The 25280-nt window shown below is 42.3% G+C and overlaps 1 protein-coding gene across 2 annotated transcripts in view; it reads left to right on the top strand.

Moving 5' to 3' along the window:
- FRMD3 (FERM domain containing 3) overlaps nt 1-25280 on the top strand; it is a 316055-nt gene that overhangs the window by 199844 nt on the left and 90931 nt on the right. For both annotated transcript variants that reach the window (XM_060155298.1, XM_060155297.1), the window contains exons 4-6: nt 2577-2655; nt 7760-7857; nt 20495-20618. In XM_060155298.1, coding sequence (XP_060011281.1) covers nt 2577-2655; nt 7760-7857; nt 20495-20618 — 301 coding nt within the window. The remainder of the gene's footprint in view (nt 1-2576; nt 2656-7759; nt 7858-20494; nt 20619-25280) is intronic.

Genomic DNA, 25280 nt, shown 5'->3' with positions numbered 1-25280 from the left:
ATGCATTTAATTATATATATAATATACATTATTATTATATATAATATATATATTATATACATGATAGAATTGCTTGTATTGTAATGTGGGAACAACCTGAATGATGATTAAAAAAGAATAGTTGAGTAAATTCTAATGTATTATATGAACCATTATGCAGTTATTATGGACAATGAGTTAGGTCTGTATCTACTGCCCTAGATGAATGGGCAGGCTAGAGAGTTAAATGAGAAAAGCAAGAGAAACATATTCAATACATAGTATGATCTTGTTTTGTGAGAATAAATTGTATTTTAAATATTACGTATGTAATCATGTTGGCATATAGTTCGTGTGAGGATGGCAAAAGTGGGGAAGCATAGAGTTGAAGTGGTTGTTAACAGTAGTTGGAGAGTTTTGGGTGGGGTGGGGACCTGAGGGACAGAAGGGGCAGGAATAGAGACAAAGTGAAGGAAAGTGAGAGGGGACAGCTCATCCATCTGTCTGTCTATCAATATCCATCTATCTACCTATCATCTATCTATTATTATCTATCTAGCTTCATTGGTTGTGCTTAAACAAGTCTTAATTTTGAGGACTTTAATGAAAGAAGAAAGAAAGAAAGAAAGAAAAAGAAAGAAAGAGGAAGGAAGAAAGAAAGAGAAGAAAATGTCTTTCACTTTTATGCTATTTTCTTTTTTTTTACTCTGTTGCTCTTATAAAAACTGTCTCAATGTTTCTATTAAGGACACTCCAGAGGTTTTATAATAAAAAAAAACTATTAGTTTTCATTCTTTTGAGATGATGATTTAAACAGTTGAAAGAAATCTGGGGAATGTATAAAGATAAAATATTTTGAATCAAAATTGAGTTTCTAGATATCGTGAAAGATGAATGACTTAAGAATCATTTGTATTTTTCTTCATTGTTTCTTTACCGTATAAGAGGTGTCCATTTTCTCCTAGTGCTCCAGAAAAATGTTCCCTTTCTTAAATCTAGGGAACACAGGGTCAGGTTAGGAGCACCCAACTCAGTTAAGAAATTTGCTAGTTTCTGGTGGGGAAGTGGAGCATTGAGTGGAGGGTTCTGACATGTGTGTGTGTGTGTGTGTGTGTGTGTGTGTGTGTGTGTGTGTGTGTGTGTGTGTGTGTGTGTGTGTGTGTGTGTGTGTTTTGTTTTTTGTTTTTTTTTTTTGCGGTACGTGGGCCTCCCACTGCTGTGGCCTCTCCCGTTGCGGAGCACAGGCTCTGGACACCCAGGCTCAGCGGCCATGGCCCACGGGTCCAGCCGCTCTGCAGCATGTGGGATCTTCCCGGACCGGGGCACGAACCCTTGTCCCCTGCATCGGCAGGCGGACTCTCAACCACTGTGCCACCAGGGAAGCCCCTGTATGGGTATTTTTCATCAGTTTTTCTCTGCTGAAATATCCAGTAAGATGCTGCTATGTTTTTCTGGGATTTGAATACTTTCTTTCAAACTATTTTAGATAATTGTTTTCCATATTAAATTATCCTCATTATACATTCATTTTTGATGCCAATAGTTCTTTCTACATAAAGGATTTGTCTACATCCAGAATAGCCCCAGATGTTGTAGAATTGGCTGGTGATTTAACCCCTGCTGATTATGAAAGAAGATTTGAGACAGAATAGGGTGCTGTTTCATATTCACATTTGGATGTAGTCTCAGAGCTGATCCCAAGCAGCATACTGATACAGAGACGAATAATGAGTGGGTGTGTCAGATCGATAGAAATAATACTAACTATTCGTATTTCTTTGATTTTAAGATGCTCGTTTTATATACTAACTGAAATCTGAATGCATCTTACTGCACTTGTGTGCATTTATTAGGTTAATATTGCAAGTCAACAGTGGTCTTATAATTAAAAGAAATCCTATAGAATCCCCTTGGCTGGCTATTGAGTTCTGGAAGTTTTCATGCAGTTAGAACATTCCAGAATCAATGAACCTCAACCAGAATTTCAGCCTGCATAATGCTATCCTGATTTAGACAAAGCAGGAAGTTATAAAAGCGTTTCTTTTCATGCAAGCAACTGCCTCATTGATAGATAACACTAAAATGATCCTAAAATTATACGAAGTAGGATCGGTGCATGGCGACTCCATTTTTAAAATCCTGATTTTAGGTCAACGGCACCATCACTTTGGGGAAACTAGTCAAGTGCAGTGACATTTTTCCACCTCACAGGCTAAAAAAATATTTCACTAGGCCAAAAACCTGAGTGGTACTTACGAACAGTTTATCTGTCAGAAGAGAGTGGGAAGAATGGAAGAGAAAATGTTATTTGAATCTGTGACCTGGAGAGAAGGAAAGAGCCATGACATGGGAAGCCGTGCTGACTGACTAGATTGCCTGTATCCTGAGTTTGCTTTAGGTGTCTTGTCAAGCATTTCCATTGAGTTTTGTTGTCACTGTTGCTTCGTTTTCTTGGGCATAATATCTGTTCTTTCAGAAAATCCCCCTGCCCCTCCCCCCAGGCTAGGCTGGAAGGCTTCATGGCTGACTCTCCTGTGTGTGTTTGAGTCCATGGTCTTTTGCTGCTTTTCTCATGCTTTTTCTTTATGACGTTTCAGCTCATCCACCATACACCATGTGCTTTAGAGTGAAATTCTACCCACACGAACCCTTGAAGATTAAAGAAGAGCTCACCAGGTATTTTTTTGTTTGTTTGTATGTTTAACGTGCCCCTTGAAACAGCCAGGGCCTCTGAGTTTTACTCTTGTCTAGAGCGGAGTGTCTCCACCAAGCAGGCGCTCAGCTCAGCATTTGGCTTGGAATGTTTCTCTTACACTTAATTGTCTTGGGACTTTTCAAACCGTTGTCATTGGGAGTGTAATTAACTGCACAAAAAAGCAGTGGGTTTAAGGAGGAGGTGCTCTCTGAAAACACCTGACAGTGGGATGCTAAAAATAAATAGAAGATGACTGCGTTTAGGATATGGGCAAATTCATAGCTAGTGCAGCCCCTGGGACCTGTCTTTTGGATCTAAGCTTTTCTGAAGGGAAAAGATCCCTTGACAGAACGATGAACTGTTTTGTCATCCCACATTCCGCTTGCTAAATGACCGACTGCGGAGCCGGCTTCCCTCTCCTTGTAGTCTCTTCTCAGCCCAACTCTCTGCATTTTCTGGTTCTCGGGCCAGGGCCACGTGCAAATAGTCCACCTTTTGGGTGTTTGGCTTCCGTGAACAGCCTTGGCCAATGCCACTGAGCAGGGTCCCGAGAGGGCCAACTCGGTGGATGGAGAAGAGCCCATGTGTGCTTAGCTCTTAATGAGCCCCTGATCTGGTGACCGAAAAAAGTCACTGTGTCTAGTCATCTCTCAGAATAATCTGCGTGGGTCCGAAGGCAGCAGAGAAGCAAAGGCAGTTGACTCTGATCATCATGTACAGAGTCACGTGCTGGGTTCTAGGGTACTGTGCTCTCTCGTTATCCATGAGGGTCTGGTAAAGCTCCACCATAGTGACACAAGGTGATGTTGGAAGGGAGCCATTCTGTTGGCGGAGGTTTGTGCTTGGGGGCGGGGCAGGGTGTGCGTGGGAAAGGAGATGATGGACATTGTAAGTAGTGGTAGGTGTTAGGCAATCTGGCCTGCTTTTAAATTAAGGTAAAATTCACGTAACATAAATTTTTTTTCACCGTTTCAAAGTGTACAATTCTGGAGCATTAAGTACATTCACAATGTAAGGCAACCATCACCATTATCTAGTTTCCAGAACATTTCTTATCACCCCAAAAAGAAAGCCTGTACCTATTAGCAGTCACTACCCACTCTCCCATCCCCCAGACCCTGGAAACCACTCGTCTACTTTCTATCTCTATGGATTTACCCGTTTTGGACATTTCATATAAATGGAAGCAAATGGTATGTGGCTTCAGCGTGCTTTTGGCTTGAAAAATTTATTCATTTATTTGTTAAGTACTTCCTCAGTTCCTGCTGTCTGCAAGGGCTGTATAAGCCACCTAAATAAATAAATAAATAAATAAAGATATTTGTCCTACCCTCTGGGTGCTAACACTATAATTAGGAAGATCAATCAGATACTAATGCCAGGCGTTATTTCATCAGGGGCCAATATAGCTCACTTTTGTCACTTGTTTTCTTTAAGACCTTGACCAGAGGATAAAAATTGAATATGTGTCACAATATAAATTAAGGATGGGTCTTTTGTTGGTGATGTTGAGAAAAGTCCCATTTGAAAGTAAAAGGGTACAAAGTTTTAGTTAAATCCCTCTCAATTAAATTAGCTAGCCCTTCCCTGCATTTGTCTGAATAACTAAGGTATGAATTGTGCGACATTGCAAACATTTTTATGTCTCCAAAGGAAATTAAGACAATACAGGTAGAAATGGGTTTTTCTGAGTCAAACACAGTCCTTAGAATTCAAAAGGGATCTACAAACTGTGGAATGACTCAGGTACTTATGATTTAAACCCTATCTTGAAAGAATATAGTTTTTATTGTGTGATGTTATTTTATCATAAGATTAATCTAAAATTTAAGAATTTAATAAATGAGAAGCTAAGATCACATTCATGACCAGGCTAAGGGGTAAAGAAACATTGAGAAACAAGCGGTTTTAAAAGAGCAAAACAACAAAAATACTCACCAAAAAGGATATTTTTTTAATCCTTCTTTTATCTCTCCATTTACACAGTCACCTTACAATCCTTTAGATTTCTGAGGCATTTGTAAATGCCATATACAATTGAATGTAATAAAAGCATGTTGGTTTTAAATTTTTTAGTAAGAACCGCCTTTCAATTCATGTTAGATAGAGAAGCGTATCACTAATGGGGGCATAATAATGTATGCCCCAGATCCTCCTGTGTTTTTGTTGCTTAATTCTTTCATGCAGGGAGGGGTGAGACTGAAGGAAAATGCATTATTCTTATTATTTTGGTGGCTATTATATTAAAAAATGAGTATCTGAACCTGCAGCCATTTGCAAGGCTCAGTGGATTATGTGGAATCCGTAATAATCCATGATTATCTCTAGAGTTCACTAATGTGAGCAAGGACCCAAACTCAGCTGTTGTGAAAGCGGATTTTCTTTTCTCAGGAAGCTTTTGTCAAGCTCAATTTCTGAGTTATGGGATCAGAACCCAAACATCTCATTCGTCAGTAAATATTTATTTGAAACGATTTTCCACTACTAAACTCACCAAAACGTGGACAGGAGTGCTTTTTGTTCAATGCATACATGCAGCACGTAGAAAAGAAACTTGATGGCATTTAGCCAGGTAGTTTACATTCTTTAAGAAAGGAAAGATTTCATCATCTCAAGTATTTGTGTGACCTTGGTATTGTGAATGATCTAGGGCCATGGTCCTCAAAGTCACATCCCTGGATTAACAGCAACAGCATCACTTGGGAACTTGGCCCCTGCCCCAGACCTGGGATGGGGCCCTGCAATCTGTATTTTCACAAGCCCTCCAGGTAATTTTAAAGCATGTCAAATTTTAAGAAGCATTGCTCTAAGGCAATTGGATTTTCAAAAGTATTACTCTAAGGCAATTGGATTTTCAAAAGTATTAGTTTCTTTAAGCAGATATTAGAGTGTACAATTCAGTGGTTTTCGTATGTTCTTAAAGTTGTGCCACCATCACCGTGATCTCCTTCCAGAACATTTTCATCACTGCAGTAGGAAACCTAGTACGCAAGCAGTCTCTCCCCATTCCCCACTCCCCCCAGCCCCTGGCAGCTACTAAGCTATGTTTTTGTCTCTGTAGGTTTGTCTATTCTGAAATTTTATACAAATGGAATCATATAATAGGTGGCCTTTTATATCTGACTTTTCACTTAGCTTAATCTTTTCAAGGTTCTTCCATGTTGTAGCAGGAATCAGTAGGTACTTCCTTCCTTTTATGGCTGAATAATATTCCATTGTATGGATATACCACTTTCTTTTATCCTTTCATCAGTTGATGGGCATTTGTTTTAGCTATTATGAAGAATGCTGCTATGAGCATTCATATACACATTTTTGTGAGGACCTAGATTCTGATTTAATTGGGTCTAGGGTAGGGTCTATGTTGGTATTGTTTAAAAGCTCCCCCAGGTGATTCTAACATGCAGTCCCTCTGAGAACCTCTGGTTTAGAACCATATTACTCAAGTGTGGTCCATGGGCCTGCAGCTCAGCTTTACTGGGGCGCTTATTAGAAATATGGACTCTTGAGCCCCACCCAGACCTACTGAACCAGAATCCATATTCTAACAGTATCTCTGGGTAATTCACGAGCTCACTAAAGTGTGAGAGACACCAGTTTAGGGAGGTACTCTGGGTCCTTGATGGCCAGTGTAATACTGTTCGCTTGACAAGATGTACACTAACTCCAGATAAGAAATTTATTAGGGACTACCTTTATGTCCTGCACACAATTCCATACAAAGTTGGGGACAGAGAGTGTCATTTGAACCTCCATCGTGTGTCCAGTGCCTAGCACTGTCATAGCATAAAGCGGGTGTGAGATAAAGATTCATCAAGTGGAGGCACCAGGGAGCCACTGAACCCTTCAGTGCATCTGTGTGTCCGGGGATGGCGAGCTCCAGCACTCGGGGAGGCGGGCGGGCGCTGCCGGCACCTGAGTGATCTGAGTACCTCAGTTCCGCTCTCTGAGCAGGGTTGTGCATGAGGCTGCTCACAGGCTGAGTAAAGATCAGATTATTTGAGCCCTGGAGGTAGTGACTGGGGCCGATTGGGTGGTACTCCTCACCTGGCCTCAAGAACCTGGAAAGAAGAAAAAAAGGTTGGTCTCTGCGACTTAAACTTCAAAATAAACAGAAAGAATCTTCACACACCTATAAAGTTAGTCAGAAACAATAGACCCCAGGCCTGAGCCTTCAGTGAAAGAATCAGTCAGGCAAAGACATAGGAGGAGATCTGAAGAGGGCGTGATCAGCGTAGAGGAACAGAGGGGACAGTGACAAGATGAGCCTGAGCCAGGGGTGGTAAACTGACACCGCCCCCCCCCCGCCCCCGCCCCGCCATCCCCAGCTGAATCAGGCCCAGGCGTATTTTTCATTTGACACTCCAGTGTTTTCAAAAACAGAGTTTGCTGCAACATTTAAAATTCAAAGGATTTCACTTCTAAACCCGTCGCCGTCAGCACAGCAACCCGTCAGCACAGCGGCTGACCCCTTCGCGGGAGCCAGCACCTTCTGTTCTGCTTCCCGACCCCCTCACCCCAGCCTGTTTCACTCAGTAACAGGTTTGTCTGGCCCTGAGGCCATCTGTTTGCCATCCCTGGAGAAGCGGAGAGGACACTAAACAGATGACCGTTTGTGCTGTGAATAAGTTGGCTTTCTGGCCTCGTAACCAAGTCTTTTTGAGATTGATTAACATGAGTCTGTCTGTGCCCCGGACTAGTCTCTGTAGACTGAGTCCGATTCCTGAGTCCTCATTCCACAGAGAGCTCGGGCAGCCTGTAGCTGAGGTGCTGGTGGTGGTAACAGTGGCTGTGGTTGTCCTTGTGTGGGACTTTCTGCCAGGGACGGTGGCTGCTGGGCCCTGTGGCTCTCCTCCATCCTTCCTGTATCTCTTTGGAAAGGGCCAGCCACACAGCTCTGGAAGCTGCCACAGACACTTCAGGTTTTCTGAACTCTGAGGGCTCCTCCCAGTTTTCCCCTGCTTGCCCTCTGAGGGGCTTGGGTAGGGCTCTGGTGACCCAGGTGCATGAAGCATGAGCAATCCTTCCACGTCTTCCAGGCCTCAGCCAAAACTTAGGGCGACTCTTTCTCCTTTTGCATTGCAGGTATCTTTTGTACCTGCAAATTAAAAGAGATATTTTCCACGGTCGCCTGCTCTGCTCCTTTTCAGATGCTGCCTACCTGGGTGCCTGTATCGTCCAAGGTAAGTGTGGCCATGGCTGCCCATCCCCACCATTGTACTGGACAGTAGAGCTTTGGCTGTTCAGAGACTCCCTCCTTCCCAGCCTCTGCCCATCCAGCCCGTGTCATGGTTTGAGGCCAGGCAGGGCTGGGTACTTAACAATGGACCCCCGCCTCCCCTTCCCTCCCAAGCCTCTGGGGTCCTGGTGGAAGGCTGGGCTGCAGTGGTCACAGGGGCCTCTGCAAGAACTGAGGTCCTCAAGGCCCCGAGGTAGAGCTCAGACTCTCTGTTTCAAAGGGGCTGGAATGCTTGACTTTGTAAGAAGCTTTGAAGGGATATGGGGTGTTCTGTGCTCTGAGCTCCAACCACCAAGTGTGGTGCATGATGGGTATATTGAGCGGGGAATCTATGTCCAGGAAGGTAGGTATCAAAGAGGTGTCCTTTCAAACCTTTGGAGTGAAATATCAAAGCATTTATACATATGTATTCACATGAGTAGTACGTGTATATACGTGCACTGTATCTAATGCTTCAGCTTTTCTCGTCACACAGTATGGTGAGGAGAGCGTCAGGCTCACAGCCTGTCATTCTACAGTTTGAACCTGAATTCCCATTTCCTGGTTATTTCACCATAGATAAATGATTTAAACTCTTTAAGCTTCGGTGTCTTTATATATTGAATGATGTGGTCCTACTTGTGTGACAATTTCATGAGACTTATTCTCAGGGTTGAACAAGCCCCAGAGGGTGGGGCATTGGGAAGCAGTAAGCATATAGGACCCAGGGTAAGCTTCTGGATGTTTCGACCTGTAAGAAAAAAGTGTTTGAGAGAAGGCTGTCTCCAGAGCCCAAGGCAGAGCATCGTCATGGGGACGGGCCCAGGACCCAAGTGAAGAACGACTCAGAAGTTCTGTTCCCCTGGGTCAGCTGGGAGGCAGCTGGCAGCAGGGCCTGCTTGGAGGGACTCAGGTGTTCCAGCCATTTGTAGCATGGATGCTGATGACATGTTTATGAGAGAAGGGGAGGGTGGAGAGGGGAACTAGGAGAAGAGAGGAGGGATGGAGGGGAGAAGGAAGGAAGCAGGTGAGGACAACGGGAGAGAGAGAGGTTACCAAGTGAGCATGTCACCCTTATAAAGGATCTGAAATAATGAAGGAGCTTATGATGGGGTCATAAGCGGATCATGACAATCGTCTGTCTGATCACAATTCCAACCTTCGTTCACAGCTTAAGAGAGACACCCATCATTCTCCTGGGGGTTTCACTGTCACTCACCACTATCCCCATGGGATGCTCTGTGCTGTGAAATCGTTCCTAGGACCCTGTTTCCAGGTGTGTGTGCTCTCTGAGAATTCTGAAGTCTATCTGTGTTGCTTTTCCCCATCCTCTGGGAGCGACCTAGTGCCACTCAGCAGATTTTAGCACTCGTGTTGAAAACCCTTGGAGATACTCAAGTGTAAAGTTAGAATGACAGTGATAGCCTGATGGGAAATAGTCCTTCCATCTGCCCCAAGGTGGAGTGTGTGCTTCTGAAAGCTGCCTCTCTTATATAGAGGTAAGGAATGTTCAAACCCCAAAGTTCTTCTTCCCTGTGAAGACTGCACGTTCCTAGTTAGGGTGCACTGTCTTCCATGAGGGAAAAGCAAATCGATACTAATCCAAGCAACAGACTGGCATATGAGGATTTCAGGACGCATTTAGGCATTAGTGAATCGTGGTCAGTTGTCCAAGGACAAGCTCAATATGGATCTGTAATGGGAAAACTCTCCATCCTGTTTTATGTTTGAAATAAAGCCACAAAGCCTCCATCCAGATGATCAGGGCCCTATTTTATCCCTCGTTGCTATTATCACTGACCGTACTCACAGATGCTGTCGAGAGAGTAGAGTTGGAAGTGAACTGACAGACCTCAAGAAAACCTTTCAGCTCTAAAACGCAGCAGTGTCCATGGACCATTTGTAGCAAATCCAGTAAAAGCTGGATTCAAGTTCTCTGATGCTCGGGGTGGTATTACAGCAGCTCTAGAGATCATTACAAATGCAGATAAACATCTGCTTTGTCAGAACTGCTTATGCTTACAGAGAGCGATAGGGAATGTGAAGTAAATGATTAGAAAGCGGAGGACATGTGACTTTTTACTGGCCTCTTGTTTGCTAACACTCTTTGAAGGAGCATGTTTTAAGCTTCAGAATATTCTGAGTGTATAAAACAGGCAGCCATCCAGAGTTTTGCCACCGTACACACTGAATACAATGAGCATATTCAATACACGCTTTGCATTGTCTTCATAATACCAATTGCAAAACTAACACACGAAGCCCTAGGAATCTATTTATGTTCTTTCTTGATACAAATATCTTTCCTGTTCCTTCTACAAAACAGCAATGTGGCAGGATTACTGTTCTTATCTCCTCTGCCTGGTGTGTCCAATCCCTGTGGGTCTGTGGCTCCGTCTTGATATTCAGAACTCCGTTCAGATGTCACTTCCTCTGAGAAGTCTTCCTGGACTACTAAAGTAGCCTCTCTCTGCACATCATTCTTTCTCATGCCCCTGTTCCGTTGTCTTTTTCCTTTTTTTTGCGGTACACGGGCCTCTCACTGTTGTGGCCTCTCCCGTTGCGGAGCACAGGCTCCGGACGCGCAGGCTCAGCGGCCATGGCTCACGGGCCCAGCCGCTCCGCGGCATGTGGGATCTTCCCGGACCGGGGCACGAGCCCATGTCCCCTGCATCGGCAGACGGACTCTCAACCACTGTGCCATCCGGAAAGCCCTGTTCTGTTGTCTTTTAAGCACTTATATTTGAAATTATCTTGTTGAGTTGTTTGGGGGCTTATTATGCATTGCCCCTTATGTAGGATCTAAATTCCATGGAAGTGGAACTCTGGGGGCCTTTTTCACTGTAGTACCCCCATGTCTGGCACACAGTAAGTTCTCCACTAAATATGTTAAGTGAACTAGGGCACTTGCCTAAATCGCACCAATGTATGCTTTATTTCTATACTTGGGAAAGAGTGGTTGTTTCACTACCTCATCCATGTATTTGTCATGTGTTCTCTCAACATTTATTGAAGAGCTCCTAGGTGGCAGGCCACTGCAATGTGAAGTCCCTGTGGGGGGAAGGGGACAGACAAATAAACAGGAAGCTGTGATGATGTGTTAATGTCTAAACAGAGGGACACACAGGGTCCCTGCTCTGACCCCAGGAGGGCCCCCCACTCAGCAAGGGTAGTCAGGGAATGTTCCCAAAGGAGTTGACCCTGGGGCTGTCACGTCCTGTATCTCAAGTTCTTTTGGAGTGAGTCCTCTCCAAACCAGGGGAAATGCCATTGTCATGCTTGCCCTTTGTACTTACCATCACCTGATCACACTCATCCTTTTGCTTCAACTCTTTGGATTTTGCTGACAATTAAATTCTCTTTAATTTTAATTTAATGTCATCTTAATTTAAATTCTCGCAAACCATCCCATGTACTGTATGTTATTTGTTGTAACTTTACCCTCATCGTCACATGTGGGAGAGAGAACCACAGGCTCCTTACCCAACTCCTCTATGGAAAACAAAATTTGAAGTTAGAAGTCCTTAATCATTTATAAACGGCCTTTTGCTTCAGGTAAAGTCAGAGTTAAAGACAAGCTTTAAGGAACAAGAAAGCTGGGCGTGTGATGGGGGAAACGTCGACATTTACCTTGTCAGCAACCCTGTGCAGTTTCCATGGCATTTCTTCTCTAGTTCGCTGGCATTTGCCAGGCTACTTATTTGCTATGTTTAGCAGTCCAAGGCCATTGTACTTCACAAGTTTTCCTGGAAAGAGAAATGCCCACCCAAAACAAGACAAGCACAAACAACACCACCCATCAACTGTGCAAGGTGACATTGCATTGGACATGGCCTAGTTTAATATCAGTGGTCCATGCCCTGCGGAAAAGCAGGCACTGGGTTATACTGTCCCCTAAATTTTGGGGTCCATAGCCAGCTCACAGGGGCATGTGTATGTGTGTGTGTTTGCGTGTATGTGTAGGTGTGTTGTGTGTGTTTCTTTTGAAACTTAGATTGAGTTAGTCATCAGTTCGTGGCTCACTTTTCATCACTGGTCCCATCTATTGATTGATTGATTTCCCTTTTTTCATTATTCTCCATTTCTCTTCCTAAAGGCAGCAACTGGGTTCATGTATATCTTTGACTTGGAATACATCCTTATAAAATGATTAGTATTGTCTTGTGTGTATATACTCTTAAGTTTCATAAATTAAATGGGGCTATAGAACACATTTAATCCTTCCTTTATATGCTCAGAACACTGAGGAATCTATTCACATTTCTGGGTATACATCTATTTTGTTGCTTTTAATTGCTGCAGAGTATCCAGTAGGGTGCATTGCCCATGTGCTATTTACTGCTCCCAGCAATAATGAACACCCGAGTTGCCCCATATCTTTTTTCACACCTAGAGTTTTTTAGAATATACACCCAGAAATGGATTGCTGGGTAATAATATTAGGCTAAATACTCCCAGCTTGCTCTCTAGAAGAGCTACGTGCACCAAGAATCTTTGGACGTGTACAAGTACTTCTATTTCTTCATGTCCCTGCCAACACATAGAATCATCCGGCTTCCTAAACTTTTTGTTGATCTCATAAGTGTAAAGTGACATCTTCTAGTTTGGGTTTGCATAGCTCTCATTACTGATGAGTTTGGGCAGCTCTCCATACATGAGGCCTTTGGGTTTCCCCTTCTATGAATTGGCTGTTGATATTCCTTGACCATTTTCCTATTGGAATTCCTGCCCGTGTACTTATAGATTTGTAGGGGTTCTTTTTGTGTGTGTGTGTGTGTGTAATTTATTTTGGTTTTTAATGAAGAAGACAAGGTGTTTCAGCAGAATTCCCAGCCTGCAGACGCGCTGTTTCAGGTGCTGGGAGAAGCGTCCGGCACGTGCTGGGCGATGGGCACTTCCTGTGCCTTTGTGGCGGTCTGCCTCAGAAGGCCTTGATGGAAAAACGTCTCCTCAGCCTTTTGGGAGGTCTGAGGTCTTCTGCCAGCCTTCAGTAGGTGTTCTGTAGGAGTTGTTCCACGTGTAGATGTATTTCTGGTGTATCTGTGGGGAGGAAGGTGATCTCCGCGTCTTACTCTTCCGCCGTCTTCCGCCTTCCTCAGAGCAGGGGTTCTTTCTTTATTCTAGATATTAGCCTTTGTCAGATTTAGATTTTGCAAATATGTTATTTCAACTTATCTATTATTTTGACTATGTCCTTTAATGAACAGAAATATTTTTATTTTGATATGATCAAATTAATCAGTTTCCCCTCTATGGCTGATGGCATTTTGGGTCTTATTTGGGTCTTCCTCCTGTGGTATATATTTTAAGTTGTTTTCAGAACTCTGTAATTTGAGCTCTATTAAGAAGCTTTAAAGAGCTTTGCTTTCCTCCCAGTTTTATCCTTTTACAGTCATTACATGATTCAACAATGAAGAGACAGTAGATACAAATTACTGAGTCGGATGTGATTTTGCAGATGTGCTTAAGGCATATTGATTTCTATCTACTTCAAAGTCATGTTGGTGATCAAGTTTCTCAGTACCATTTTCCCACCATCTTTAATCTACTTTCCTGGGCCATTTCTGCCTGAAATACTTGCCCCTTCTGGCTCATTTTCCTTAGCAAGCCTGTGGAATCAGGACAAAGTATTCCCACTGCAAGAGCATCACCTTTGCTGCTTCAGGCTCTGCTCGATGCATATTCTACGTCCATCTTCTCATAGACCCTCTGGGTGCTCAGAGATGTGCAGGCATTTCTTTTTACCCTTAAAGACCCTCTGGACGTACCCTATATTAGAATCTGGCAACAACTTTAATCAGGGATGCTCAACCGTACTTTGATACACACTCTTTAATTTGAAGAGCAATCCATTTATTCTAATGTACAATCCTCTTGGGTACCTTTATGTTGTGATATTTCATTGATTGAGCCACACCTGCACAAATCTCAGAGCTAGCAGCTCCAGCCAGGGAATTCCTCGACTCAGAAAATTAACTGTGAAAGGAAACTTGAGGAACACCCAGTGGTTTCCAGCTAGAGGTGGTAGCACCTCCTATTGTGGGGAGCATTTGGAAACATTGGGAGGCATTTTTGGTGGTCATAATATCTGGATGTGCCACCAGCATTTAGTACCTGAAGGGTAGGGGTGCTAAATGTCTTACCATGCCTTGGAAGGTCTGAAACAATAAAGAATTGTTTATTTGCCCAAATGCCAATAGTGCCTCTTTGAGAAACAATGATTTAAACTCCTTTATTGTGTAGATGAAGAAAATGAGACCCAGAGAGTTCGGCAAGTGCCCAAGCACACACAACTAAATCTGAACTAGAATATGACCTTCTAGACACTCAGGCTGTGGTCTTTCCATGGATACAAACACATTTCGTTGGGTGAGCTTGTTCCATGATCTTCTTTTGGGTGGTGGGAGCCATTCTGTGTACACCCTGCTCTTGTTTTTTGTTTTAACATCTTTATTGGAGTATAATTGCTTTACAATGTTGTGTTAGTTTCTCCTGTATAACAAAGTGAATCAGCTATACGTACACATATATCCCCATATCCCCTCCCTCTTGCATCTCCCTCCCACCCTCCCTATCCCACCCCTCTAGGTGGTCACAAAGCACCAAGCTGTGCTATGCAGCTGCTTCCCACTAGCTATCTATTTACATTTGGTAGTGTATATATGTCAGTGATACTCTCTCACTTCGTCCCAGCTTACCCTTCCCCCTCCCCGTGTCCTCAAGTCCATTCTCTAAATCTGCGTCTTTATTCTTGTCCTGCCTCTAGACTCTTCAGAACCCTTTTTTTTTTTAACTTCCATATATATGTGTTAGCATACGGTATTTGTTTTTCTTCTTCTGACTTACATTCTGTATGACAGACTCGAGGTCCATCCACCTCACTAAAAATAACTCAATTTTGTTTCTTTTTATAGCTCAGTAATATTCCATTGTATATATGTGCCACATCTTCTTTATCCATTCATCCGATGATGGGCACTTAGTTTGCTTCCATCTCCTGGCTATTGTAAATAGAGCTTCAATGAACATTTTGGTACGTGACTCTTTTTGAATTATGGTTTCCTCAGGGTTTATGCCCAGTAGTGTGATTGCTGGGTCGTACGGTAGTTCTATTTTTAGTTTTTTAAGGAATCTCCATACTGTTCTCCATAGTGTCTGTATCAATTTACATTCCCAAAACAGTGCAAGAGGGTTCCCTTTCTCCACACCCTCTCCAGCATTTACTGTTTGTAGATTTTTTGATGATCGCCATTCTGACCAGTGTGAGGTGACACCTCGTTGTAGTTTTGATTTACATTTCACTAATGATTAGTGATATTGAGCATCCTTTCATGTGTTTGTTGGCCATCTGTATATCTTCTTTGGAGAAATGTCTAATTAAGTCTTTTGCCCATTTTTGGATTGGTTTGTTTGCTTTTTTGATATTGAGTTTCATGAGCTGCTTGTATATTAGGAGATTAATCCTTTGTCAGTTGCTTTGTTTGCAAATATTTTCTCCCATTCTGAGGGTTGTCTTTTTGTCTTGTTTATGGTTTCCTTTGCTGTGCAAAAAATTTAAGTTTCATTAGGTCCCATTTGTTTATTTTTGTTTTTATTTCCATTTCTGTAGGAGGTGGGTCAAGAAGGATCTTGCTGTGATTTATGTCAAAGAGTCTTCTGCCTATGTTTTCCTCTAAGAGTTTTTTTTTTTAATTTAATTTTATTTATTTTTTTATACAGCAGGTTCTTATTAGTCATCAATTTTATACACATCAGTGTATACCTCTAAGATTTTATAGTGTCTGGCCTTACATTTAGCTCTTTAATCCATTTTGAGCTTATTTTTGTGTATGCTGTTAGGAAGTGTTCTAATTTCATTCTTTTACATGAAGCTGTCCAGTTTTCCCAGCACTACTTATTGAAGAGGCTGTTTTTTCTCCATTGTATATTCTTGTCTCCTTTGTCAGAGATAAGGTGGCCATATGTGCTTAGGTTTATCTCTGGGCTTTCTATCCTGTTCCATTGATCTATATTTCTGTTTTTGTACCAGTACCATACTTTCTTGATTACTGTAACTTTGTAGTATAGCCTGTATTCAGGGAGTCTGATTCCTCAGCTCCAATTTTTCCCCTCAAGATTGCTTTGGCTATTTGGGATCTTTTGTGTTTCCATACAAATTGTGAAAAATTTTTTTCTAGTTCTGTGAAAAATGCCATTGGTAGTTTGATAGGGATTGCACTGAATCTGCAAATTGCTTTGGGTAGTATAGTCATTTTCACAATGTTGATTCTTCCAATCCAAGAACATGGTCTATCTCTCCATCTGTTTGTATCATCTTTAATTTCTTTCATCAGTGTCTTATAGTTTTCTGCATACAGGTCTTTGGTCTCCTTAGGTAGGTTTATTCCTAGATACTTTATTCTTTTTGTTGCAATGGTAAATGGGAGTGTTTCCTTAATTTCTCTTTCATATTTTTCATCATTAATGTACAGGAATGCAAGAGATTTCTGTGCATTAATTTTGTATCCTGCTACTTTACCAAATTCATTGATTAGCTCTAGTAGTTTTCTGGTAGCATCTTTAGGATTCTCTATGTATAGTATCATGTCATCTGCAAACAGTGACGGTTTTATGTCTTCTTTTCTGATTTGGATTCCTTTTATTTGTTTACTTCTCTGATTGCTGTGACTAAAACTTCCAAAACAATGTTGAATAATAGTGGTGAGAATGAGCAACCTTGTCTTGTTCCTGATCTTAGTGGAAATGGTTTCAGTTTCACCATTGAGAATGATGTTTGCTGTGGGTTTATCACATATGGCCTTTATTATGTTGAGGTAAGTTCCCTCTGTGCCTACTTTCTGGAGAGTTTTTATCATAAATAGGTGTTGAATTCTGTCGATAGCTTTTCCTGCATGTATTGAGATTATCATATGGTTTTTATCCTTCAACTTCTTAATATGGTGTATCACATTGATTGATTTCTGTATATTGAAGAATCCTTGCATTCATGGGATAAACCCCACTTGATCATGGTGTATGATCCTTTTAATGTGCTGTTGGATTCTGTTTGCTAGTATTTTGTTGAGGATTTTTGCATCTGTGTTCATCAGTGATATTGGCCTGGAGTTTTCTTTCTTTGTGACATCTTTGTCTGGTTTTGGTATCAGGGTGATGGTGGCCTCATAGAATGAGTTTGGGAGTGTTCCTCCCTCTGCTATATTTTGGAAGAGTTAGAGAAGGATAGGTGTTAGCTCTTCTCTAAATATCTGATAAAATTCGCCTGTGAAGATATCTGGTCCTGGGCTTTCGTCTGTTGGAAGATTTTTAATCACAGTTTCAATTTCAGTGCTTGTGATTGGTCTGTTTATATTTTATATTTCTTCCTGGTTCAGTCTCAGAAGGTTGTGGTTTTCAAAGGATTTGTCCATTTCTTACAGGTTGTCCATTTTATTGGCTTGTAGTAATGTCTCATGATCCTTTGTAGTTCTGCAGTGTCAGTTGTTACTTCTCCTTTTTCATTTCTAATTCTGTTGATTTGAGTCTTCTCCCTTTTATTCTTGATGAGTCTGGCTGATGATTTATCAATTTTGTTTATCTTCTCAAAGAACCAGCTTTTAGTTTTATTGATCTTTGCTATTGTTTCCTTCTATTCTTCTTCATTTATTTCTGATCTGATCTTTATGATTTCTTTCCTTCTGCTCACTTTGGGGTTTTTTTTGTTCTTCTTTCTGTAATTGCTTTATGTGTAAGGCTAGGTTGTTTATTTGAGATGTTTCTTGAGGTAGGATTGTATTGGTATAAACTTCCCTCTTAGAACTGCTTTTGCTGCATCCCATAGGTTTTGGGCCATTGTGTTTTCATTGTCATTTGTTTCTAGGTATTTTTTCATTTCCTCTTTGACTTCTTCAGTGATTTCTTGGTTATTTAGTAGTGTATTGCTTACCCTCCATGTGTTTGTATTTTTTACAGTTTTTTTTCCTGTAATTGATATCTAGTCTCATAGTGTTGTGGTTGGAAAAGATACTTGATACGATTTCAATTTTCTTAAATTTACCAAGGCTTGATTTGTGACCCAAGATATGATCTATCCTGGAGAATATGCCATGAACACTTGAGAAGAAAGTGTATTCTGTTGTTTTTGGATGGAATGTCCTATAAATATCAAGTAAGTCCATCTTGTTTAATGTATCATTTAAAGCCTGTGTTTCCTTATTTATTTTCATTTTGGATGAGCTGTTCATTGGTGAAAGTGGGGTGTTAAAGTCCCCTACTATGATTGTGTTATTGTCTATTTCCCCTTTTATGGCTGTTAGCATTTGCCTTATGTATTGATGTGCTCCTATGTTGAGTGAATAAATATTTACAATTGTTATATCTTCTTCTTGGATTGATCCCTTGACCATTATGTAGTGTCCTTCTTTGTCTCTTGTAATAGTCTTTATTTTAAAGTCTATTTTGTCTAATATGAGAATTGCTATTCCAGCTTTCTTTTGATTGCTGTTTGCATCGAATATCTATTTCCATCCCCTCACTTTCAGTCTTTATGTGTCCCTAGGTCTGAAGTGGGTCTCTTGTAGACAGCATATATACGGGTCTTGTTTTTGTATCCATTCAGACAGACATAGGTCTTTTGGTTGGAACATTTAATCCATTTATATTTAAGGTAATTATCAATATGTATGTTCCTATTACCATTTTCTTAATTGTTTTTGGTTTGTTATTGTAGGTCTTTTCCTTCTCTTGTAGGTCTTTCCTTCTCTTCTTCAAGAGAAGTTCCTTTAGCATTTGTTGTAAAGCTGGTTTGGTGGTGCTGAATTCTCTTAGCTTTTTCTTGTCTTTAAAGGTTTTAATTTCTCCATCAAATCTGAATGAGATCCTTGCTTGGTAGAGTAATCTTGGTTGTAGGTTTTTCCCTTTCATCACTTTCAGTACGTCCTGCCAGTCCCTTCTGGCTTGCAGAGTTTCTGCTGAAAGATCAGCTGTTAACCTTATGGGGATTCCCTTGTATGTTATTTGTTGTTTTTCCCTTTTAATATTTTTATATTAAAAATATAATATAGGGCTTCCCTGGTGGCGCAGTGGTTGAGAGTCCGCCTGCCGATGCAGGGGACCCGGGTTCGTGCCCCGGTCCGGGAAGATCCCACATTCCGCGGAGCGGCTGGGCCCATGAGCCATGGCCGCTGAGCCTGTGCGTCCAGAGCCTGTGCTCTGCAACGCAAGAGGCCACAACAGTGAGAGGCCTGCGTACCGCAAAAAAAAAAATAATAATAATAATATAATTTATATTATATAAATTATATAATATTTAATTTTATAATATAAATAGTATAAAAGCTGATTTTAATATTTTTTCTTTGTATTCAATTTTTGATAGTTTGATTAATATGTGTCTTGGCATGTTTCTCCTTAGATTTATCCTGTATGGAGCTCTTTGTGTTTCCTGGACTTGATTGACTATTTCCTTTCCCATATTAGGGAAGTTTTTAACTATAATCTCTTCAAATACTTTCTCAGTCCCTTTCTTTTTCTCTTCTTCTTCTGGGACACCTATAATTCGAATTTTTGTGCATTTAATGTTGTCCCAGGGGTCTCTGAGACTGTCCTCAATTCTTTTCATTCTTTCCTCTTTATTCTGCTCTGTGGTAGTTATTTCCACTATTTTATTTTCCAGATCACTTATCCATTCTTCTGCCTCAGTTATTCTGCTATTGATTCCTTCTAGACAATTTTTAATTTCATTTATTGTGCTGTTCATCATTGTTTATTTGCTCTTTAGTTCTTCTAGATCCTTGTTAAACATTTCTTGTATTTTCTCTATTCTATTTCCAAGATTTTGGATCATCTTTACTATCATTACTCTGAATTCTTTTTCAGGTAGACTACCTATTACCTCTTCATTTGTTTGGTCTGGTGGGTTTTTACTTTGCTTCTTCATCTGCTGTGTATTTCTCTGTCTTCTCTTGCTTAACTTACTGTGCTTGGGGTCTCCTTTTCACAGGCTGCAGGTTCGTAGTTCTCGTTGTTTTTGGTGTGTGCCCCCAGTGGGTAAGGTTGGTTCAGTGGGTTGTGTAGGCTTCCTGGTGGAGGGGACTAGTGCCTGTGTTCTGGTGGGTGAGGCTGGATCTTGTCTTTCTGGTGGGCAGGACCATTTCCGGTGGTGTGCTTTGGGGTGTCTGTGAACTTAGTATGATTTTAGGCAGCCTCTCTGCTAATGGGTGGGGTTGTGTTCCTGTCTTGCTAGTTGTCTGGCATGTCCAGCACTGGAGCTTGCTGGTCATGAGTGGAGCTGGGACTTAGATTGAGATGGAGGTCTCTAGGAGAGTTCTTGCTGATTGATGTTACGTGTGGCTGGGAGGTCTCTGGTGAACCAATGTCCTGAACTCGGCTCTCCCACCTCAGAGGCTCAGGACTGACACCCAGCCACAGCACGAAGACCCTGTTAGCCACACAGCCAAAGCAACCCAAACGTTTATCTTTCTGGCTTGACAGAAGTTGCCATATTGCTTCTAGTGTTGGAAGGTCTCCGGAAGAGGCAGGGGTGGGCTGTGGTTCAGTGCGGGGACAAGGACACTGCTCTTGTTGTTTTTAACCTTGCTTTTTCTCTTTATTTTTTCTGGTTACAGCTGAGCTCGGTGACTATGATCCTGACGAGCATCCTGAGAATTACATCAGTGAGTTTGAGATTTTCCCCAAGCAGTCACAGAAGCTGGAAAGAAAAATAGTGGAAATTCATAAAAATGAACTCAGGTAATAGGGGTAGACATTTGTAGAAATGATAGAGGTGAGAAAGTGTTCTTATTGCAGGGAATGTGCAAATCGTGTTGTGAAGAATATTTGTAATGTATGGGTAGACTCTTTCAGGTGGCAGGTCAGTATTTCTGGGCACTGTCAAGGTCCTCCATCAGTGACAATCTCAATAATGTGGGGTCCCCTGTGTGGCTGTTTATGAACCATCAGCAGTTATTAGAGCCATATATTTTCTTCTGGGTTTTAACAACCCTGGGTTTCTGAACATGAAATCTAGGATAAATAAGTAATCCTTTCTATTTTGAATTTTGCATTGCCTCTTCCCTTCCTGTGGCCATTGTTGAAAGCTTTGACTCCAAGTAGAGTAGAATCCATTGACAAGGTTTCCTTTGCTGAGCTGCTTTCAAGATGACAGATTCAGCATCTGCTTCTCTTTTCCTTGTCTGTGATGCTCCAGGACGATTGATAACTACAGAGGAGTATGAGTAGCGAAATCACACACAGTATTTATTCACTGTGGACCAGACACTGTTCTCAGTACTTGTGCATATTGACTCATTTAATCTTCGCAACAACTTAGGAGATAGGTGCCATGGTTGTTCCCATTTTACAGATGAGGGAACTGAGGCACAGAGTGATTAAGCATTTTACCCAGGATCACACAGCTAGCAAGTGACAGAGGCTGGATTTCAATCTAGGCAGCCTGGCTCTAGAGTCTTTGCCCTGGAGCATTGTGATGCTTCTGTTCTGCATAGGCTACCAGGAAGGAAATGAAGCATGAATAGGCATCATCACCAATTTGGAATCCAGGTAACTCAGGTATCCTAATCTGTAACTAGAATATAGATCCCTGCAAATCACAGAAAATTCATTTTGATAATCATAGCAAGCCTGGGCTGTGCTATGACAAGTATGGATGAAGAACTGTGCATGCTGAGATGCTTCCATCTTCTGCGCTTCTGGTAATTATAAAAAAAACCCAAGAAACCCCCCATAGTGTCACTGGATTATGAATCCTGGAACAAATGACTGTCCCCTTGAGAGGGAGTGCTGAGATCCCTGCTTTATGCAGGCACTCCCCATGCTGGTAATTCTGAGAAGAGTGTACATGTGGGCATTAAAGGTGGCAGCATAGTTCAGCTTTAAAAAGATGACCTTTGGGGCTTCCCTGGTGGCGCAGTGGCTGAGAGTCCGCCTGCCGATGCAGGGGACACGGGTTCGTACCCCGGTCTGGGAAGATCCCACACGCCGCGGAGCGGCTAGGCCCGTGAGCCATGGCCCCTGAGCCTGCACGTCCGGAGCCTGTGCTCTGCAACGGGAGAGGCCACAACAGTGAGAGGCCTGCGTGCCGCAAAAAATTAAAAAAGATGACCCTTGTCCTTAAGAGGTAAAGATGATTAGACATCAAAAATTGTACAGATTTCAGAAAGCAACATACCATCTCTATGGGTAATTTTAGGGTATTGTCTCCCAATGAAAGCTTTGTTGAAAATATGACAGTCTGCCTACTTTTTTTACAATTTGGGAACAAACATGCTAGAGGTAAAAGTAAAGTTCCAGTGCTTCAGTTGAGGGCTTGTGGACCAGCAGTGTCTGAGCAGCACAGGGTGAGACCCTCTGGATGAAGCAGTCACATCCACTGTGCAGATTGGTAGGGAAAGGGGATTGAACGGTCTGCTGTGACCAGAATTTGCAGGGTCTCAAATGCTCAGAACATATGACAATAAACATTTTATATATATTCATTTATTTAATTTTTGGCTGCATTGGGTCTTTGTTTCTGTGCGCCGGCTTTCTCTAGTTGTGGCGAGCGGGGGCTACTCTTTGTTGCGGTGCACGGGCTTCTCATTGCGGTGACTTCTCTTGTTGCGGAGCACAGGCTCTAGGTGCACAGGCTTCAGTAGTTGTGGCACACGGGCTTCAGTAGTTGCAGCTCATGGGCTCTAGAGCACAGGCTCAGTAGTTGTGGCTCACAGGCTTAGTTGCTCCGCGGCATGTGGGATCTTCCCGGACCAGGGCTTGAACCCGTGTCCCCTGCATTGGCAGGTGGATTCTTAACCACTGCGCCACCAGAGAAGCCCGATAATAAACGTTTATTGAGCTCTTACTGGATGCCAAGCACTGTGCTAAGAGCCTTACATGCATCGCCCCACTCAGTCCTGCCAAACTCTACGAGGTTTGTGCTGTTGTTGTTGTTCCCTGTCTGAGGTGAAGAAAGCACAGCCTGGAGTGGCTGAAGGACTTGCACTGTTAGTAGCAGAGTCAGGACTTGAACCTTGCTCTTACCTGACACTCATACCCATGCTCTTATCCCCTGTGCTGAGCAGCCATAAGGCAACCTGGTAGTCACATTGATGTTCCACAGTGATCGTGATGGCGATGGCCCAGAGGGTGGAGACTGTGGCAGGAGGATCAGTTAGAGCTGTCATCCAGGCAAGACATGCTGGGGACCTGAACAAGAATTGGAGTAGAGAAAACTGAAACAAGAGGATTTTGAGAGACGTTGCAGGAAGACTTGGTGACCCACTGGATTTCATGAGCAAATGAGTGGAGCCAAGAAGATTCCAGATTGTTTTTTATAATAAGAAAGCTGTAGATTGGACCTTGTGCCAGCATCTGAATCTGTTGACAACCCTGAAAGTAGTCTTCATGCATCTAGAGAATAGACAGGGTCAACAGTCAGCTATGGTTTGTAGACCTTGGAAGTAAACTCCATGGCTTGGCCAAAGCTGCTTTCCTGTTGCCCAACACATTTGTAACACCCAGAAAGCCCTTGTGAAGAAGTCAAAGTTGTATGTCTGGAGGATGAAACAGCCAGATATCCTGTGATATTGAAAAGAGACATTCAGAGGGTATTTTCCTATGTGTTTTTGCTCCTTTTTCTCCTTAAGTAGTCATGTGTTTCCTTCTGCATCAATGCAGCAGAGAGAGAGTTCAGGTTTGGATGGAACGATAAGAAGAGCAGGCAAGCTGACAGTGCAGAAGAGAAGGGGCTTTCTATCAATAGAATCGGTTGGAAACCTGCTACAGAGACTGAGGTTGCCCTGGGGGATCAGCGAGCCCTTTGCACACAGGTCATGAAAGTATCAATCTTCTTGTGTGGGAATTGGACCTCTGGTTGGATTGCTCTGCAAACCTGACAGTTCCAGGAAGGAGTCATAGGTGGAAGAGACCCATATAGGCTGCACCAAGGTGTTACCATCTTACTCTCCAAGGTTATCACAGCACTCATGACCCTCCCACACAGCAAAGGGACAATGCGTGATCAATGATCTGTTGTTATGGAAACTTCCTGAATGGTTTCCAGTTGGCCTTTGTTGGGGTTTGAGCCTGCTCCCCCCTCCCCCGCCCAAATAACCTCTTGCTCCCTACCCGGTTTCTGACCCAGTCAAGGAAGAAAACAAAAGAGATGCCAATAGAGACACTCAGACATTAGCAGACATGACCATGATTTGCCTGATAAACAGGATTAGCTCTGTGGGTTCACAATCTTCTCCAGCCTTTTTACTTGATTAGGATCCTTTTTCTCCTGTGCTCTCTGTGGAAGGTACTAAAGCTGTGATTCTTGGGAGAAAATGAATCAGGGCGGAAGAACTTCCCTCCTTAGGAGGCTACACAGTGCTTGAAGGTGGACCCAAGATGGATTGATAGACAGGCATTAATAAGGGAGTTCTTTAGGGGGGAGAGAGAGAGAGAGACTCTGGAATTTTGAGGTGCTTGAAAATATAAGGCCAAGGTTTTAGTAAGAGTTTGCATGGACTAAGTGCTTAGACTCCTTTAGATGTTGAAGAGATTTGTGAGTGAAGATTGAAGTTCGTGGCTAGGGCAGCTTTGCTTCTTCAGATGTGCCACGTCATTGACTGACAGTGGGGGAGAAGACATAGTTTTGCAAATATAATATAGTTATTGATCATCTCTGTACCAGTCAAGGTAACTAGATTTTCCTGAGGAAACAACTCCAAAAGCTCACAAGAAAGGTTTGTTTGTTTGTTCACTTATTTATTTACTTCTTGCTCTGCTGTATACTCACCAGAGGTCAGCTGGGGGCTGTGCTAGTCATTGTCACTTGAGTCAGTCACAGACTCGAGTTTGCCAGGAAAAAGAGAGCTGTGAAAGGTCCTGCTTCAGCTTGGAAGTGATACATATCGCTTCTGCTTTACCACTGTGGCCAGAACTAGCCACATGGTCCCACCCAACCGCAAGGAAGTGCAGTTCTATCAGGTGTCCAGAAGGTGCAGACTGGAAACAGCTGGCAGACAGCTCTTAATGGCCTTCACAATCTCATTGACTAATAGAGTTTTTGTTTTCATAGACTTTATTTCTTAGAAGAGTTTTAGGTTCACACCAGAATTGAGTGGAAGGTATACAGATTTCCCCTATAGTCTCTGCCCCAACACATGTACAACCTTCCCCAAATTATCATCCATCCCCCACCAGCGTGGAACATTTATTATAATTGATGAACCTACATCGATACCTTAGGGTTCGCTCTTGATGTTGTATATTCTATGGGTTTAGACAATAGTATAATGATATGTATATCCACCATTATAGTATCATACAGAATACTTTCACTGCCCTAAACACCTTCTGTGCTCTGCCTTATTCATCCCTCCCTCCTCCCTAACCTCTGGCAATTGCTGATCTGTTACCTGTCTCCAT

This window comes from Lagenorhynchus albirostris, chromosome 7 (genome assembly GCF_949774975.1).
Source record: "Lagenorhynchus albirostris chromosome 7, mLagAlb1.1, whole genome shotgun sequence".
NCBI lineage: Eukaryota > Metazoa > Chordata > Mammalia > Artiodactyla > Delphinidae > Lagenorhynchus > Lagenorhynchus albirostris.
The sequence above is the reverse complement of the archived record's forward strand: the minus strand, read 5'-3'. Positions and strand labels throughout refer to the sequence as shown.